At 39.8% G+C, this 18,790-nt stretch overlaps 1 protein-coding gene across 5 annotated transcripts in view; it reads right to left on the bottom strand.

Annotated features, from left to right (window-relative positions):
• sned1 (sushi, nidogen and EGF-like domains 1) overlaps nt 1-15,839 on the bottom strand; it is a 40,874-nt gene extending 25,035 nt beyond the window's left edge. For all 5 annotated transcript variants that reach the window (XM_088616624.1, XM_088616627.1, XM_088616628.1 and 2 more), the window contains exons 1-5: nt 15,241-15,839; nt 3,443-3,730; nt 2,901-3,041; nt 1,832-1,994; nt 803-928 (exon numbers count right to left, since the gene is read on the bottom strand). In XM_088616624.1, the coding sequence (XP_088472750.1) occupies nt 803-928; nt 1,832-1,994; nt 2,901-3,041; nt 3,443-3,730; nt 15,241-15,459 (937 nt within the window). In that variant the 5' untranslated portion in view covers nt 15,460-15,839. The remainder of the gene's footprint in view (nt 1-802; nt 929-1,831; nt 1,995-2,900; nt 3,042-3,442; nt 3,731-15,240) is intronic.
• Between the last annotated feature and the right edge of the window lie 2,951 nt (nt 15,840-18,790).

Raw genomic sequence — 18,790 nt, 5'->3', positions numbered from 1 at the left:
AGGCCAATTCATATTAGGAGGCCATGATTGGTAAAGACCAATGGGAAATTTGGCCAGGATGCCAGGGTAACACCCCTACTCTTTTCAAGAAACATTCCGGGGTTTTTAATGACCACAGAAAGTCAGGACCTCGGTTTTACGTCTCATCTGAAGGACGGTGCCTTTTTACAGTGTAGTGTCCCCATCACTATAATGGGGACATTAGGACCCACACAGGCTGCAGGGTGAGCACTACTGGTCCCACTAACACCTCTTCCTTAATTATTCCCAGGTACTGGCCAGGCTCACACCTGCTGAGCTTCAGTGGGCTGCTAGTTGCAGGGTGATATGGCTGCTGGCATATGGCTGTAGTAGGTTTACACTTGCCTGGGCTGTGGGAGAGTTTTATTTGGATGTGTCTGAGACACTTGAGTTCGATTCCAAGGTCGAACTGCACATACTTCAGGGGTGCTTTTCCCCCTATCACTGTGACACATAACTACCATCCATCCATTTTTGAACCGTTTTATCCATCCTACGAATGCGGGGAACCAGAGTCCAGGCAAGCAATGGGTATAAGGCAGGAGTTAACTACTAGTCACTGAGATTTCTGGCAGCACTATACAGTAAGAGAGAAATGTGGTGTTTTATGAAGGTTGTAACAAGGCAGTGACCAGCCCCTCTTGTATACTGGACTAATAGGTTCTTTCTGTTATTTCAAGGAAGAAAATAGACCACAGGCTTCACATCCTTACAAAAAGAGTCCGGCAGAGTTTGCTCTAGCGTTTTGAAGTGGAGAGGCCGGGAGGAAAGCAGAGCTAACCTATCTGACATCTCCGGCCCGTGTAGCCAGTGAGGCAGGAGCAGGTGAAGGAAGGGTGGCCAGTGATGCAGTCGTCGATGCAGTGCCCTCCGTTCAGACAGGGGCGCAGGTTCAGGCACACAGAGGCTGGGGCAGACACACACAAAGGGCTGCTTTGGATCAAAACCGTTACCAGCATCAGAACATTCACATATGTAGCAGATAACAGGCCTTTCTATTTCTCTTGCTTTTATGGCAGCTAATAACTGAGTAGAATTCACTTCTGCTGGTTATGTTCGGACATAAACAACATCAATACCAAACTAACAAAACGTTTCTGTCTGTCTCTACATATACATATACAAAATGCATCACTTAAACAGTTTATTTTAATTTAATCAAGTCAAGGCACTGATTCTCTGAAAAGATCTGTTTGTTTTTTTTTATCTTGGTCCACTTAGAACTCTGCTTTTTGTTGGTTATATAACAGCTTTTTTGCTTACAAACTATGGCCTCAAACAGACATTTTGTAATTTTATTTCTATTTTATTATTTCTAATCTTTGATACAAATTTACACATGCCTACTGTACATGTGGAGTTTAATTTATTTTCCCCCTGGATATACAGAGAACTGCTGAAAGATTCTCAATGCAAAAATATCCACCATTCCAACTGCAGACAATTATCTGTATTCTCTCTCATAGTCACTACTTGTAGTTCTATTGATCACTGGCAATCCATACAAGTTTAATTTACATGGTTAGAATACTGCAAGTGAAACTGTACATAAATAAATCTATAAGCAATATTCTTCATGTGTATAATGAAGTCTTTGATTTAACATATATTTTAAAAAATTTCCTACTGAGCAATATTTCATCAGAACACAATTTTGGTAGGCAATACGTACCTATAATAAGCTAAATCAGACCAAAAAGAGACAAAATTAACTTGCAATAAATGCATCAAAACATCTGTCAATTGTTTCTGAAGTGCCGTAAAGCCACAATACTGCTGCCAAGTTGTGAGGGAAGTCCTGGGTTTGTACCTGAGTCATTGCAGCCTCCCACCTGCACCTGGGCATCATCGATACGGAAGACCCAGCGCCCAGGAACGCCAACATTTGTCGTCTCCTCCACATCCACCACATCCTCAGTGCGGGAGCCTGGGATGTTGAAATAGCGCCTCCCATCGCCTGCATTAAAGCCTGCCTGGGAATAGAGCAGGGGGACTCACGAATGGAACAACACTTCTCTCCTTCTCTAAGCATCCCTGGGGACGAGGAAAAGTATTAAGTATACAGTAAGTACGATTTTACTGTCTTTGGTGTTTGATCAGCTCCTCTTACTGCTTGAAATGAATTAACTACACAACGGCACATTATGCTCATAAACACTGTATATCTGTGGTTTATATGGATAGCAGTGGCTTAGCAGTTGAGGTTACCTTGTTTCTGAGTCAATAATTAGGCAGCACGTTAAGAGCTGGACAAGGCATGAAGCCTGCTCTTTTATGAGGAAAAATGTTAAACTGATTCCTGTGGATTTTCCAGGCAAGGACTCAGAGTAGTCCACAAGAAAGTACAGAAATTGAATTTTTGGTTATTCACTTATCATTTGGTTTTTGCTGCTGAAGATTACAGTTGTTACCCTTTTAACGTATACTGCTTCTATTGTATTCTGTACTAATAATATGTATATTGTTGCCAACTACAAGTTTATGCATATGGCTGCTGCTTGTAGTTTATACTGCTACTTCCCGCTTTGTTGTTAGCACCCACATTATTGTTTTAGGTTCTTTTCTCAAACAATGCATGAGGTCACTTATCATGACATGTTTGTTATGTGAGGAAACACACCAGTAAGCATTTCAGTGTACTCAGGTACATACGACAAGAAAGTTGAAAGTTGAAATTTGAAACTATCAAAGTCACCACTGCTCTACTAAAAGTAGATTTAACCACTCACAGTGTCGGACACTTAGGTGATAGATGCCGAAATTCTGTATGAGTGCCCTTAACCAAATTCCAATAAGAGCTAAAAGCGTGCCCTGTTGGGAAATACCATTCCACCTCGTGCTCTGGGCTTGCAGCGCAGTGCTGATCAGACACGCTGTACCTGTGCAGCGATGCCCCCGAGCCCCGCCAGGTCCCCCCCACTGCTGGCGTGCAGGCCGGTGGTCCAGGTGATGTTCTCGTACTGCAGGATGGTGAACGAAAGCTCTCCGTCTGTGATCAGAACCACCTGGAATGTGTTAACCTGTGGAGCATACAGCACCACATTAGGAAAATTGGGGTTTTCTAAGAATTTGGACTGTGTTGATCCAATTAGCTTTTTCCCATCCTTATCGAAACATTTCAGTAAGAAATGAATGCAACCACCAACTTCAAGCCCCTGATATCAGGCTCACCCAAACTTTCAGCATTCTGACTAAAAAACAACTAAAACACTGAAGCTGAACTAATTGAATACATTTTTATTTTGATTTTAATACAGTCCTAACGTATAGCATATGTAATTCACACATATACTGACCAAATTCTGAATCAGTATAAAGCCTCAGGTTTAGAGCAAACACAATGAAGTTCTGCACCGAGATTAAAAGACACAGCGGCTCTGCTTCTTGCCAGAGAAAGAAATGGCAATGAAGGAGTTCTTACTGGCGTAAATGAGCTACCCCCGAAGAACGTGACTTGATGCCAGGTGGCGATCAGGACCCAGGAGGTGGTGAAGCTGGGAAACTCGGGAAAGTAGCGACGGGCATCAGCAGTGGCTCTCTGCAGGATGGCGGGATCCTTGCTCTCCCTGTAGAATACCTGCCCCGCCCGCCGGTTGTCGACATCGGCCCAGAAAGGTGCCACAACCCGTCGGTCCCCAGCAATGGGAAATGCAACTGGTGTGAACTGAGACACTTCCCGTAAAAATGACACCAGTCCGTTGTTGTTCACCTGAACACAGTGCAGAAACATTATGGGTCAGCGATGGACTCATACACTTGCACTCAGCCTTAGCTCCTTGTCTTTCCAATATAAAAGCTTATTTAATCTTTACACAGACATATTATTGTCTGTTTAAGCAGGGAAAAATAACAGGAGGCATCAAAAACTATTCACATTATCTATAGATACAGGGTATATATTCATGTCTGAATCATACTGCCATCCCTTTTCTGCCAGCACCTCTCTCCCTCAATTATTCATGATCTCCAGGGCCTGCACCTCTCCCAGACATGTTAACTGGTCCACACAGTGCTTCAGAACAGAGCCCCCATCTTCAGAGGACCGCAAGGCTAATCTTTACTTATCACTTTACAAACTCATCATTTTTTGACTCAGTGTCATACAAGCTCTAGGACTGAGTATCCCATTGTTTTTCTCAGAAATACCAGGAAAGAACCATTGTTATCCCTCCTGTCTTTTACAAAAACCAGACCAGCCACAAGATTTCTAAAGGATTTACACTGACAAGCCAGATCCCCAACTCCTACACTACTCTGATGTGCCATTCAGTGATGCAGTCTGGTTAAAATAAACTTGACTTGGTGAAATTCTACTTGCTTCTGCTGCTGGTCTGACTGTACATCAGCACCTACTGACTTGTGTTTTTGGAGAAGATGGTCAAGTGACTGCATGGGAGATAAACTGGGATTCTTTCTGGTGGCATACTGTGTACCACTGAAAGTGCCAATATCATTCACACCCCACTACCCCCAAGAATGGAGACCAAGATGCAGACTGCATGTTTACTAGGAGCAGAGTCCTTGTATTCAGGAGAACAATTCACTGTGTTGCTGGAATTCATCTATCAGACTGTACACAAATATAGCTTCAACCTTAGCCTATGCTCATTTAAAGTAGATTTAAGGTACTTGTGAGGACAAGGTACAAAGTGTGGTACTGAGTCTGTATGGAGAAATATCTTATTACACTCACTCCTAAAGGATTTCCTAGGAGTATTGTAAGTGTATTACAGAATGCTATACACTTTAAGAACCACCGATAGACAAAATACGACAATAGTGAGTAAAGTCTCATCTGATCTCTTTAGATCTCAGACGCTCAAGAATGGGAAACCTCTAAGGAAACCAGTTGTGGTGGTTTTCTCTTTGGATTAGAATTTCAGAATAAAACAATTGGATGCCTTGAGAGACCTTTTACTGTAAGAGATACAGTACCATTGTTTGGTTGAGAGGTTAAACTGAGTCCCTGACTACTTGATAGGAATTTTAATCCCTGTGTCCTGCCTAAATTTAATTTTGGGTTTACACAATCCGGCTTCCCTAAAGTCCCTCTTTGATTTAGTTGTAGTGACTTAATTCAACTCTGTAATGGGGCTGCCAGTGTCTAATGGCTGCTATGTGCCACCTAGGTAATGGTAATGGTTGAAAAGGTGGGTCCCCTCCATTATGTAAAGCATTTTGGGATTGTTTAGGATGAAAGAGCTATAGAAATCTATCCATGCATTTTCTCATCTGCTTACACAGCACAGAGTCACCAGAGCCTAACCCAGAAAGCAATTCATTATTAATGAAACCTTAGAAACAAACTCAAATACAGAGAACACATTCTATTGCTGCTGTAAAAGCACATCTAGAGTGATTCACAAGCTTGAATTATTTATCATGCCAAATGTTCTCAAACAATAAGTTGTGTTGCTGTGACATCAACACATAAGAGACACTTGGGAAATTATTGGAAGCATAAGGATGTGATTGGCACTCAGTTTTGTAGCTCAGTGAATTGAAACCAGTAAATACAGTTATTGAATTGTAAGCATTCCAGCTAACGTGTTAGTAATTGAGTCTGAATAGAATATTTATGGAAAGAAAACTGTTTCAAAATGCAACATGTGTGCACCTGTGTGCCCACATTTCAATGCCTAGCATGCAGGCTGAGGTTTTGCAGTCCTTTGCGAACAGCACGTCAATTCACAATGTGGGTTTTATATAACACAGGCCTTTGAGGCAGGGTGTCAGCTGTGTTGGCGGGCAGTAGCAGGATTTCATTACCCTCTGTTTTCCACACGTTCACAGCGCTTGTGGTTAAGAAGTATTCCCAGGAGGGTTCGAGATCTCCTTGATATTGATTTCGCTTCCAGTGTTAGGTTTGTTTCAGTTAATTTTGTAATATCCTGTAAGAGATACGGCTTATGTAAAGTGTTAAACAGTAGGTCAATACAGTGATTTTTTTCTCCAGAGAAAGACGAACATGACAAACTGTACCTATTGAGGACTGTTAAAAAAATGTGAGCTAAACACACGCTCACTTGTAAGCGTGTAAAGAAAATGGCACAAAGTATTAGTCTGACTGAGGCATGAAATAGAAAAAAAACTAAAATCTGCAAAAAGTGTGCAGAAATAGGTTAGCGTCCTGTTAAGAACATCCAATTTAGATCATGATGAAATATTGAAAACATAAAAATACACAAATGCTTTGTTCCAAACACTGTGCAGTAAGTTCTTTAAAACTCCCCAGACAATAAGCTGTAGGTTTGAATTTCTGCCCATTTCAATATTGTCGGCCTCCAGACCCTTTCATTTTTTTTTTTGGCCTTGTGAATTCATGGGAATTAAATCATGACAGAATACAGTTGAGGACAGCACTTTGGATGCCGACTGTACTTCAAGATAAAGCAAAAACGAATGGTTTTCATGGACAAGTGGATTTCATCTCCTAGTTAAACTTCTTTGCTGCCTTTTGAGCCCATTAGGTGGGGTTACACTTTCTGTGTTCACGGTCAACACCACGAAACTGGTACAGGGTGGAAAAGGAAGAAAGCAGCTGAAGACTAAAAGTTCAAAAATGTACCAGTTGTCACGCTAAGGCCCAAAAGAGGAAGACGATGATGACGGTGGGGTGGGGGGTTTGGCTGGTGAAGAGGTGGCAGGAGGGCTGTGTTGACAGTCTCAGAGGCCAGTGTCAGAGCAGGGCAGGCAGAGTCTCACAGCGGATATATCCTTTTCCTCGCCGAACAAACAGCTCCCTTGTTCTCCCAGACAGGAGCAGCTGAGAAAACCTCAGTGCTGCACACCTGCCCTCGGCTTTGCAGAGCGGTCTGCCGCTGCCGAAGGAAGTGGGTTTTTAAGAAGGGCCTTTAAACGTGTCTCTAAAATCCCCAACCCACTGCTGGGGCTAAACTAACCAAAAGAGCACGAACCTCAGATGGCCCTCAATCTTATTGGCTCATGTTTACCTGTGGTAAATTAGTATTTGCAAATGTTTCTCCCTTACAAGTGCATATTTTTCTGCAAAAAGTCCCTTTTAATATGAGAGGACAGTGACATATTCATTATTTAATATTTTATAAAATAGTAAAACATTGCAGCATGGTTTTGGGACCAAGTTTTATCTTTTTAAAAAAAAAACCCAATGTAAGGCAAAACAAATGCAATAATTCCCAGACTGAAACATATTTTATATTGAGAGTCCTCTTGCTGAGATTCGTGGATGAAAATCCTGTACTAGGTGGCTAATGCTCATGTCATCTGGAGTTATGAACCAAAGTAACTGCTGCTACTGCTGTGAGACTTCCCTCATGAGGTGCCTATCACATTTCTTATGACTCCGGTTAGATCTTTGCCTGTTTGTATAGTGGATCTATAGTGGAAATACATTTTTTAACTGGGCTGAATGCCTATTTCCTACACAAAATCCTGATTGTTGTAGACCACTAAGCCGCCTTATTTCTAAAGAGGGCATGCAAAATACAGAGCAAACAAAACATATGAAATTAACAACCCAGACACTTGAAATAAACAAGGAAAGTGAGACTAATGTATATGTTTCAGAGGTCCCGTGGAAAATAAGACCCTTAATGTGTATAAAATACAGTATACAGTAAGAAATTCAAGAAACAGCACCTTACCACCATTTCCCTGTAGGAATGTCAGATTGCCTTGCAGAATTATTTTTCTCATGCATGGAGACCATACCTTTGGGATTTTTAAACAACAAAGTTTTATTTGGCTTTCCACATGGCTCATTTAATTAGCAGCCCCATCCATTCCCTCCACTACCGTGGTCTTGTGAGGAAGTGGGTGTTAAAGAGGGAATTTCAGGCTTCTCTTGGAAAGGCTGGAAAGTGCATCCATGAAAGCGTGTGAAACTATATATTTAACAACCAATTAAAATAACTGAAGCCTTAGATTGCAGCTAATTATAATTACACAAGAAGAGAGAATAATGCTAATTGGCCATTCCATTGGAAGGCCTGAAAAATAAGGTCAACTGTACAAAGAAGTACTCCAGTGTCTAACAGAAAGGCATGCTCCTATGTTCACAGACCTGGAACGAAACTAAGCCTTTTACTTTGGGACCACTGCAACAACTAACAAATGCACTTTAATAACTTGTCTATGGAGGGAGCTGGATGTTTTCAAACTCTCTTTGTTATTGTTGACCCCCAAAGCAAGTCTTATTTCTGGACTGGAATTTATAACTGTACCCATTTTTTTTTCACTATGCGCTAATCTTGCTGTACAATGTGACATTTTTATGGCCTTTTCTTCCTGCTGCTACATCAAACAAATGGATATCACGCCAGCTGTCCTTTGATTCCAGTACAGGGATTTCAAGCCCCCTGGAACTATAGAGTAAGTGTAGGAAATCATTCAGAAAGTTAAATTAGTGATTATACACTAATACCGGAATATGTTTTGGCTTTTAATCAGATCACTGAAGCATCTGGAACAAGTTAAAGAGCCGTTTTCTCAATGTCCAAGTATTTTATACTGAGCTGGTGTAATTCAGAGAAACCAGAGCTCAAGAACAACACCAATTTGCTGAACCGTATTACACATACCCCGTTCTCCACTCAGGTGTTCCAAAACCAACTGCTTTATTAGAGTAAATACCAACTTTGGTTAGCTTTCAAAAAGCTCTTACTGTAAATGACTGAGGAGCTTGCCAACAATCAGAGTGTGTTTTCTGGTGGGTGCATTTTGTGGCTCAACAAATCAAAATTTAAAAAGTTAAAACTTCCTGACAGCACTATTTAAGATACCAAGACTCCTATGACCCTTATTTGTTTCCCAATACTTCCAAAAGACTAAAATCATCCTAGATTAAGTAAGCACATCCATGGTTCTTAAGCAGTAATGGCTCCTTCTCACCAGCTCTTACCAGGCAACGCAAAATTTCATAATTCCAAGACTTGAACAGTTCATTCTACGTCCTCTTCTATAGGAAGGTCTACATATGGGAACTTTTCTCCTTGGGAAACAGAATAGATTTTATTTTTCTCTCATGTAATGTCAAAGTAAACGTGAATAGTTTTCAAAAAGGTTTTTTTTTATTGAAAAATGTTACGTTAGAGCACATAGGTATCTCTTAAAAGTGTAGGAAGTTGGTCTTTAAATATTAGGGTATAAACTGCTTATAAAATGGAGAACGTTGTAAACATTGATCAGAGAACAAGACCAAAGTTAACACTGATACAAATAAATTTGAGAGCGTTTGTTGTCAGTCCATGTCTTGGGAGGCCACTTTGTCTATGAAGACTTCACTGGGCTGCCAAGCAGCCTCTATTGTCCGTGGAGCAACTCCACTCTGAAATGTAGTGTGTTATTTTTTGGGAATTCTTGCCGGAAATATCCTGGGTTTTCCTTGGGTAGTTTTCTTTGGAGCCAAGTAATTTACAGACTAAAATAAACTTTCATCTGGGAAACCTCAGGCCAAAATAAACCCTGCACATAAAAAAGGTGCCCGAGGATCAGCTTGAGAAAACATCTGACTTTCCTTGTCACAGGGGAGCCTTCACAGACCAGCTTGCTCATCCCGATTATTAAATTAAACCCAGGAAAGTCTAGAGAGGTCTTGGCACGCTCTGTGGCTCAGCTGGATCCTGCCTTGTATCAGCCAGAACTGTCACCCTGTGTCTTAGAAACAGGAACAAGAACCCTAGCCTCTACATATTAATTATTTCATGAAGTACCTCTGGTGCAGTCAGTGAAAAATATTTTACAAATGCATTAAAGCAGAAAAAAAGATGCTGTAAAAATGCCCTGGGAAGTTTACCACATGTTTGAATGCAATAAAATATGAACCAAAAATTGCTTACACAGTGACATTGAATTGGCTATATGTTGTAATTAAAAAAAATAAAGTACAACTAGAAAAACACTATAAATCAGTGTAAAGACTAGTTAATAAACTATATAAGAAACAAACAGCCGGAAGCCCAGTTATCCACCTATGTGGATGACCACAAAGTGGGGGAGCAGATTTAGGCTTGACAAAATAATGAGGGACAGGAGGGAGGGGGTAGCAGCAGGTGGTCTTTATTTTACCCTCAAGAGGGCTCATGGGTAATTTTGGGAAGGAGGCCATATTTTAGTAGAGCCAGTCTTTGGTGTTGGCTTTGCCACAGGATTGACCTCAGAAATGATCTTGAACAAGCTTTTCTGAGTCTCTAAAAATCTTCCAGTCCAAATTTAAGATCTTCCATTTGGTTATAGGTTATAACCTACACCGAGAGGACTAAAGAACTGAATCTTTTTTTTTCAATCTAGGACAGAGAAAAGTATGAGGGGGATCCGAATCAAGTATTGAAAATCCTGAGGCACTGACATAGTTAACCCAGTGGAGTTTGTCACTGCTCTTGTCAATGGGATTTGTCAAAGAGATACTGCAGGAAAGGGCAAAGCTGAGAATGGATGACACAAATTTTGATAATCATCAATGAGCTACAAACTCATGGCACGAAAGAAGCCAGCAAATACCCTGTCTTTTTTTTTTTTAAAACCCTTGGTTCAATTAAACACTAGTGGCTGAAGGAGTTAGATGGGCCAAATTAGCTTCTTTCATTCTTTGTCTTTGATGGAAATCAACAGTGTGTATAATTATTTATTTCCTATCAAAATGTCTTAGTTCAGTTAACATTCTTACCCACTAAACAATTTCAAACACTTCAGTTTTCAGTACTTTGCCGATGCTTTATTACTATTAGAACTACAACTAAAACAGCACCATAAATAATGTCTGTGAATAGGGCCAATACACTACTGCAATGTGGCAGAACTGAATGAGACAGGTAAAACATAATTCATAAAGAAACAAATATCTGCAAGCTATATTAGTAGTCAGCCTATAGATGGATACATAGCTCAACATCCCCCAAAGCTATAAAAACATGGTGCCATTGCCTGTAGATTGATGCTGATGCCCTTAATAATGTTGCACTAAAGTTCTCATTTCTGATGACTTTGCAGATTCCCTTACAAGAGTTAAACAAAACATGGTCTATATGTCCTGGAAAGAGTTCTAATGGAGCTCAGCAATTCAATCTGAGCAATAAACAGGCTATTATATTTGACCATTTCCCTCTTCATGATCTCTCAGTTCAAAGCTGCATTTTCCTTCTGCTTGTTTGATTCAAATATCACTAAGCTCTTCAAAACAATGGTGTGCAGGCAAAGTTTTGTCTGACCGTCACGAATCTGGTGCTTGCAGTTAATTGAAGCAACTGGGTCAAGGGCGAAACTGCTGCCTCACATAAGTGCTGCTTTTCATGGCCAGTTCTCCAGATTCTGCCACTCCAAACACAGCTAGATAAAACACCGGCGAAAACCGTCCGAGGAGTAGCTTACTGGACCGTTTTCTTTTTTTCTGGGAGCTACCGGTCATTCATTTTTCTAGCTATTTCTATCTCACTAAATTTACAACATTTTAAAGTACTACAGTTACTTAAACAATAAATCTCAAATTCTGCTTCATTTCTGGAGCCAATTTGGAAAGGACGGGACAATTACTTCCAAGACTCATCTGTACTGATGATTGCCTAACAGGCGCAGTCAGCAGAAATAATACAGTAAACAGCTTCCATTAGGACAAATACAGGCCATTCTTCAGTGACTGAAAGTGCCGAAGCGATGCTTGGCTGTTCTGTTCCATTCAGAGACAAGCAAAACCCTTAACTGCTGAGGGTCTTGTGCTTAATGACTTCAGCACCCGAGGTCATCCCAGAGGTATTCAGTGGGAGCCATGAAACACATGCAGCCAGAGACAATAGCATTCCCATAAAAACAGACCACAACTGTAAATATTGGATCAAACTTTAAGTGTACCATTCTACAGCTGGAGTGAAATGTGGGCTAAATATGACCAGAAAAGATTAAAAACATCCAAAAAGCAACAGACAGTGTTTTGTATCTTCGGCTTTATTTGTCAAATAGAAAAAGAACTTTTTTTTTCTTTCCTGGCTGTGCAATATAGACCCCCACGTGTCAGGCAGAGATTCATTAATCCTGTTTGTTGCTCCACAGACACTGTACAGATGTGTCTGTGTTCTGTTGAATAGCTGGTTCGCATTTGAGACAGAAACGCTATGTGGTCCAGAGGGAAGCCCCCCCCCCCTTCCATGATCTAGAGTGGGAAAAGGGTTAAAAATATGGAAATGGGAAAAACTGGGAATCCGGGAAAGGGATAGCTTCTCCTAATTTCTTCAGCATTCAAACCCGAATGTACATTTTATACGAGAGAACCACAGCACGGGTCTCCAGGGTCGTACTCCTGCTGGTCTTATAAGTATTGTTAGTAATGTCTTATGTTTGCAATTAGCAATGTCTTATGATAGAAAAAAAGACCATGAGACTTCTTATCCAAATATTAATTTCAATTAATTAAGATCAGAAGTGGGATGAAAGCCAGGGGTCCCCCAGGCCTTTGAGAACTTTTCTGCCGACACAAGGATTTCTTCTTTTCTCTCATCTCTGTACCCCTTTTTTACATGTGCTTGAGAACATCAAATCTAAACCAAAATCAGATGTAATTCCAAAGGGCAGAAAACTCTGAACACAAAAGAGAGGACACTTCTGTACTGAGGAAAAACCCGGTCTTCTTTACACTACAGATTAAAGTAAAATTCTTCAGGGCAAGTACCCCTTGTAAAAATCTCAAGGCTTGTCATTTAGTTGTGTGACCACCAGAGGTCGGTTAAACACAAACTTGGACCATTGATTTCAGCAATCAGCTTGTCACCAAGGATAAGATAAGGCAAAGATTAGTTTGGCTCATGTTACTTTTTCATCCTCAAGATGACATGAAGGAATCATTCAAGTATTCATTTACAGTGTTGATACCGTACAGCTGATGTCTTCTCACACTGACTGCCAGAGTACAGTTACAACACAACAGGAGCCGCCACATTGACTTCATTTTGAAAACAAGTGAAAAAATATATTTTTCATCCTTCGTTTCTTCCACATTGAACATTCTGTGTGCTCTCTGTGGGCCCCCTTCTTGTTCAAAAGTTCTTTTGGAGTCTGGGTCTGTAAGAGTTAACTACATTTAACTCATTTTACATTTTAGTTAACTTAAAACGGATGTCACAGTTTGTAAAACATAAGTAGATTACATATTACATACATATGTTTGATTATGTCACATTTTCCACTACAGCTGTGTGTTATATTTTAGTACCATGTGGGAAGATGCATGATTTTCTAATTGTTAATGATTTTTATCACAAATGTGGGTTATACTTTAGTATAGTGTAGCATTTTAACTATTGGAAATAGTGTGAGTAACAGTATTGTGCTACTCTCATGAAAGTAAAAAGATGTTCATCTAGATATGCCAACAGCTATTTTTAAATTGGAAGTTACTGTCATGGAAATTACACAGAAAAAACATGTACAGTATACAGTGATACAATATACTGTAACATTGGTCAAATCTCCACAGGTGTTTTAAACACTATTGTAATATCATTGTATGCATCTGCCAGAATGAAGGGCTTTGGTTAAGCACTTCTGTCGGAAAATCTCTTTTTTTCTACAGACCAAGTGGCAGGGCACAGCATAATTGCAAATTTGTATTTATGTAGTCTGGCTCCTAGGCTGACCATACGTGTTTGAAAATTAATATGAAACTGTTTGACCTACTGTACCTGTTTTACACCATGTTGTGACCCAGGTCGAAGTGTTAATGTGAAAGGGCCTCAAGACTAATTCATCTTGGTATATGTACTCTCGTCCTGATGCCTCTTCACTGCTACCAGTGAAGTATCACATTCATTATAAAATCCTTCTCTTAATTTCTTAATTAGATTGGCTTCAAATGTTCCCTCTGACTTAGTTCCTGCTAATACTGTCTTTAAGAATGTGGCAGATTCCTAGAGCCCACCTCAGTTTGTGTTACTAAGCCTCTATGGCCTGGAATGCCCTCCCTGAAGGAATTAGATGTGTACATTATATTCCACCTTCCCCTACATTTGCTTTTGGATATTAAACCTGTTTCATGTGCGCACACACATAATTCAGAGAGAAGTGTGCATACATAAAGGCTCCTTTGACTCTGTGATTAGCTGATTCAAATTGACAGCAAATGCATCAACAACCTAACTTGAGTATTTAAGAACTGAGCCAGTTAATTATTAAATTAAATAATTCCTAAGTGTCCTTTTGTTCAGATCCCACAGTTTTTGAGTTAAGCTGTCAGGCAAACAGTAACTGGAATTAAATAAGTATCAGTGAACAACTGGCCAAGCACCACAGTAATTGGATGGAGTTTCAGCACCCCAGACATCCTAGGACTTGTTTTGTGAAAAATATTTGATGGCTCTGACACAGTGTGTGGTTTGGAGGAAAGTATGGTCTTTTACTCAACCATCCCATATTGGTATAGGGATTGTAGCTTCCAATTTTGTATTGCAATAAATCCTGATTTCGAATATAAAAAATACATTGAAAAAGTTAAAAAAAAAGTGTTGAGTGCTTTCCAGTGTCAAAGTATACAAGAATATTTCAGACAATGTAACTTTATGTTTTTCTTGTCAATTAAATATACAGAATTAGGATGTACATGATGACGATACTTCCTTTTGCTTAACAACTCTTTATCAGTTCATGAATTTTCCAGATTTATTGCTGCCATAAAACTCACACTTTTGGTTGTACACATATTTACAAAGTTGGATTGTCTAGACACAACAGTGAAGAACCTTCATCTTCTCAGCAGTTTGTTCCTATTAGATGTTTCACTGTACTTTATCCTGCCCCAGCTGAGAGCAGATAAGCTCTATTCTTCCTCTCGGCTAAAAATTGCAATGAGATTTACCACCTCAGGTCTTACTGAATAAGCATGTTTCTCAGTGAAGCTCACATCTTAAACTCGCAAGGGAACACAAACGAGTTACAGACCTGGTGTCTTGTGCAGAGACCATTTTCATAAGTAATTGTCTAAAACGTAATTGTTTTGGACCACAACTAGCATACGTTTTGCAAAGTAAACAACAATTTACTTGCTATTATCTTCTGCTCAACTACAGTGAATGGCAAAATCAACATTTGTGAAGCTAACAAACCTGTAACACTGAAGCACACCTGAATCAATTCCCTTCTTCTGAAAGGGGGTTTTCTGGGATGCAGGGGTTATAAGGTATAATGACATCCATACTCTAAGTCCCCTGAAAACAAAATGTTACAAATACTAGCAGAAGTAATGCAGTATGTGTTACTCACATAGAGCCCCGTGTGTCTGTCTCCAAAGAAAGGGAAGGCTACAGAGATTTCCACCAGCCCAGATCCCCCATCATCTTGCTTCATCGTCTGGGTGTCCCCATGGTCTTGTCCGAAGGGGTAGAAGTCCCGGAGAGGTACAGCTAACTCCACGACAGCCAGCAAATCCAGAGAGAGCAAAGTGCAGAGCCAGGGTACGAGGGCTCCAAGCCCCATCTCCATAGCTCTGTGTTGAGGGTTCAGATGATTTGCAAGTTCTTGGGGTTCAGGGGGAGGGGAAAAGGGGTGTGTGCAAATTCGGGGTACTGAGAGGACTACGGTCTTAACCACCTTAACAGCTGCCCTTTAGCACCTTCTAGCTTTTTTTTTCCTTTGCTTTTTGAGCGTTTCCCCTGTTTACTGGGGCTGATAATCCGAGACTGGGGGGCAGATTCCTGGCATTCTGTTGGTTCAGTGTGCTTTGCAGCTTTCAGAATCTTAGAAAAAGGAGAGGAAAGAAAGAATGAGAAAAAAAAGAGCAGAGCGATTCAGCTCTGAAAATTTTTACAATCCAGCTATTTGGTCCCTGATGGTTAGCTTAGAAATATCCTCAATAAAAGCTCTATTCTGCCTGCCAAAAGAGTTCTTTCAGTCCCAGCACCACCCCTCCAGGGATTCGCTATTTTGCATAATTATGAATCACGGCCAATCACAGAAGGGAGGCCAGTAACTAGATAGTTACTGGGCGGAGTTATGATAATCAAAGGGCTGCTTTAAAGAAAAACCCTGACAAGACTCCCTCCCCCAAATCTTAACCCTTGACTTGATGGGACGAGCTAAACAGTCCAGGCTCAAACAAGCCAGCATTGTGGTAACAATGCAGAAACGTAACATAGCTATGTATTAAAAAGCAAATGAATGAAATTTTAGCAGGTCAGTCAAATCAAATGTAATACTTTTATAATAGAAGACAGTTCTGATGCTAGTGATCTAAATTAAAGCCCACATAAGTGAGTAAAACTTAAATATCTTTGATATCTTTGAAATTCTGCAGTTCATAATGCTTAATAAAGTATAAATATATAAAGGGGTTCAATATCTGTGGCTAAGGATCTGCACCTGTGACTGGAAGGTTGCCGGTTCAAATCCAGCGGCCGGCAGAGGAATCCTGCTCTGTTGGGCCCCTGAGCAAGGCCCTTTACCCCAACTGCTCCAGGGATGCTGTACAATGGCAGATCCTGCGCTCTGACCCCAAGCTTCTCTCCCTGTCTGTGTGTCTGTGTCTCCATGGAGAAAAGCTGGGGTATGTGAAAAGACGAATTCCTAATGCAACAAATTGTATAGGGCTAATAAAGAAACATTATTATTATTATTATCAGCATGAAGTAGGACCTTTCATAAGCCGTGTCTATCTTACAGGTTCATACAGGGGGGTACAAAGTTCAGGCAGTCAAAGCTGACTTGAATAAATCCTGACACTGTCAGTACTTCCAAAAATAACAATATTTGCAGTTGAGGGAGTTTGTAGAGCATTTAAAGAAAACTGGTGACAAGGAGACTTGCAGAAGTGTCTGACTACAAAGAAGAAAGCTTGTTGAGAAGACAACCCCAAAGACTCAGAGAAAAACTCAAACCACTGCTGTAAAGAGATGTATCTTGAAGATAATCACCAGAAAATTAGAGCCTTTAATATATGCAATTAATCCGAATGCACTCATACATATAATGCATTGATATGACATGGGTGATAAGTGTTGAAAAATAAAGGATGGTATAATCATCCATGAATATCCTCACAAGACCTATCAAAACATTCTTAATTTCTGATTTAGTCGGTAAATGAATTATTCATATACAACTTAATCTTGCCATGGCACAAACAGTGACAGATATGATAGCCGAAATGATGGCAAGTAAATAACATTCCAGTGTTAAGTCACTAAAAAGAACAATTCAGCTAACATTCTTTCATTTGAAGAAATGAGAAACCTGTTGTATTTTCTTGTTGAAGTTACTTTCTTAACCATCTTTAGAGACCCAACTCTGATCTCTTTAAAGACACCGTTACAAAATGACCGATTTTTAGAAAATCCACCCGAGCGGTTTGTGTGGCATGATCTTTATTTTGTGCAAATTTCATTGATTCGTACCAAAAGAAAACATTAAAGCCCCAAATCCTGCACCACTGGACTGGAGAAAGAAAAAGCAAAATTCTAGATCAAAACTAAATCAGCATACTTATTTTAATTTAGATTTACTGTGTTATTTATTACTGCTGAGGAAAAGTATGACTCCTGGTGTACAGAATCTTCAAAGTGTCATCTCCTGAGATGATCTTTGTTTTGGGAAAAGAGACAGTTAAATGATGTTATGTTGGTTGACTATAATGGGAACATGTCAATAGACCCATACTTTTATAATATACTACAATTCTTTCTTTCGTCTTCAAGATTGTTTAATTAGATCTCTTTGATTAGCCTTTTCACTTTTTAGATCTTCTGAGCAATAATTTTACGTTTTTTACTGCACTGTTCATTTTATTCTAACACTTGGAGGGTTATTCATCCATTGTGTGTTCACATACCCTCATCAAAAACACTTTTTTACCCTCATTCATAGAACCACTGTCTGGATAAATAATTTGATGGTCATGTTGTACTGAGATGTTAAAAATGATGGAAAATTACAGGCAAGTGTCAAAGCAACCCATAAACGTCAGTACACAAGCAAAAGTGACCAGTCTGATGATATACAGTAGGCGATGGTAAAATGTGCTGTGGTCATGGCGTGTGGAATTCAAATTTAGATGACACAGAGGCAATGGAAGCTGAAATTCTCCACTTAATAACATATTATTCTGAAAGAGGAGCCTAAGTAAAAATGGCTAAATTATCAGTAAAAGGCACTATATTTTGCACAGTCTGTGCTGAGATGCGAATTTGGTTGCTATATATTAGCTAAGTGATTGGAAGATTTATCCCAATAACTATGGAAAGAACAATTCAGCTGTGGTTGGGAAGTTTGCTCCAGACATTCATAACTCTTTGTGCCAAAAGGATAAAGAATAATCAGACCAGAAAGGAAAAGTAAAAAAAAAGTCATAGTACAGGAGCCACATCTGGGAGTAAAGGTGGATTGGGTACAATTCACCCATACACTTCAGGATTATCTATGCAACTAAAATGGAACCTATTATATAAACTGGGCTAAAAATTAGTTAAGAAATAATAATAGGTAGTAATGTGCTATATGATGACAAGTAAACAAAATGGCATTTAGAATCAAAAGCAATATTACTAACCTGATCAATGATTTGAAAAAGATGTACATGTACTGTAATAGCCAAATCTATAACAGGTATAGGTTGTCACTGAGAGCAGCAGACACGTCAGATCTTCCAAAAATATTGACGATAGGCGTATCCCAGAATGCACTTATTCTAAAATAGCATATAATGTTTCCCACTGACAAGCTCATTCTATTACTGCCAGCAGCAGAGTACGTGGTACTTTCCATGCCAGTAAAAGCCATTCGGCGTCGTCAGATTTTTTAGGAATCACTTTTAGTATATGCA

This window comes from Lepisosteus platostomus, chromosome 2, assembly GCF_059453375.1.
Source record: "Lepisosteus platostomus isolate fLepPlt1 chromosome 2, fLepPlt1.hap1, whole genome shotgun sequence".
Lineage (NCBI taxonomy): Eukaryota > Metazoa > Chordata > Actinopteri > Semionotiformes > Lepisosteidae > Lepisosteus > Lepisosteus platostomus.
This window is presented reverse-complemented; position numbering and strand designations above follow the sequence as displayed.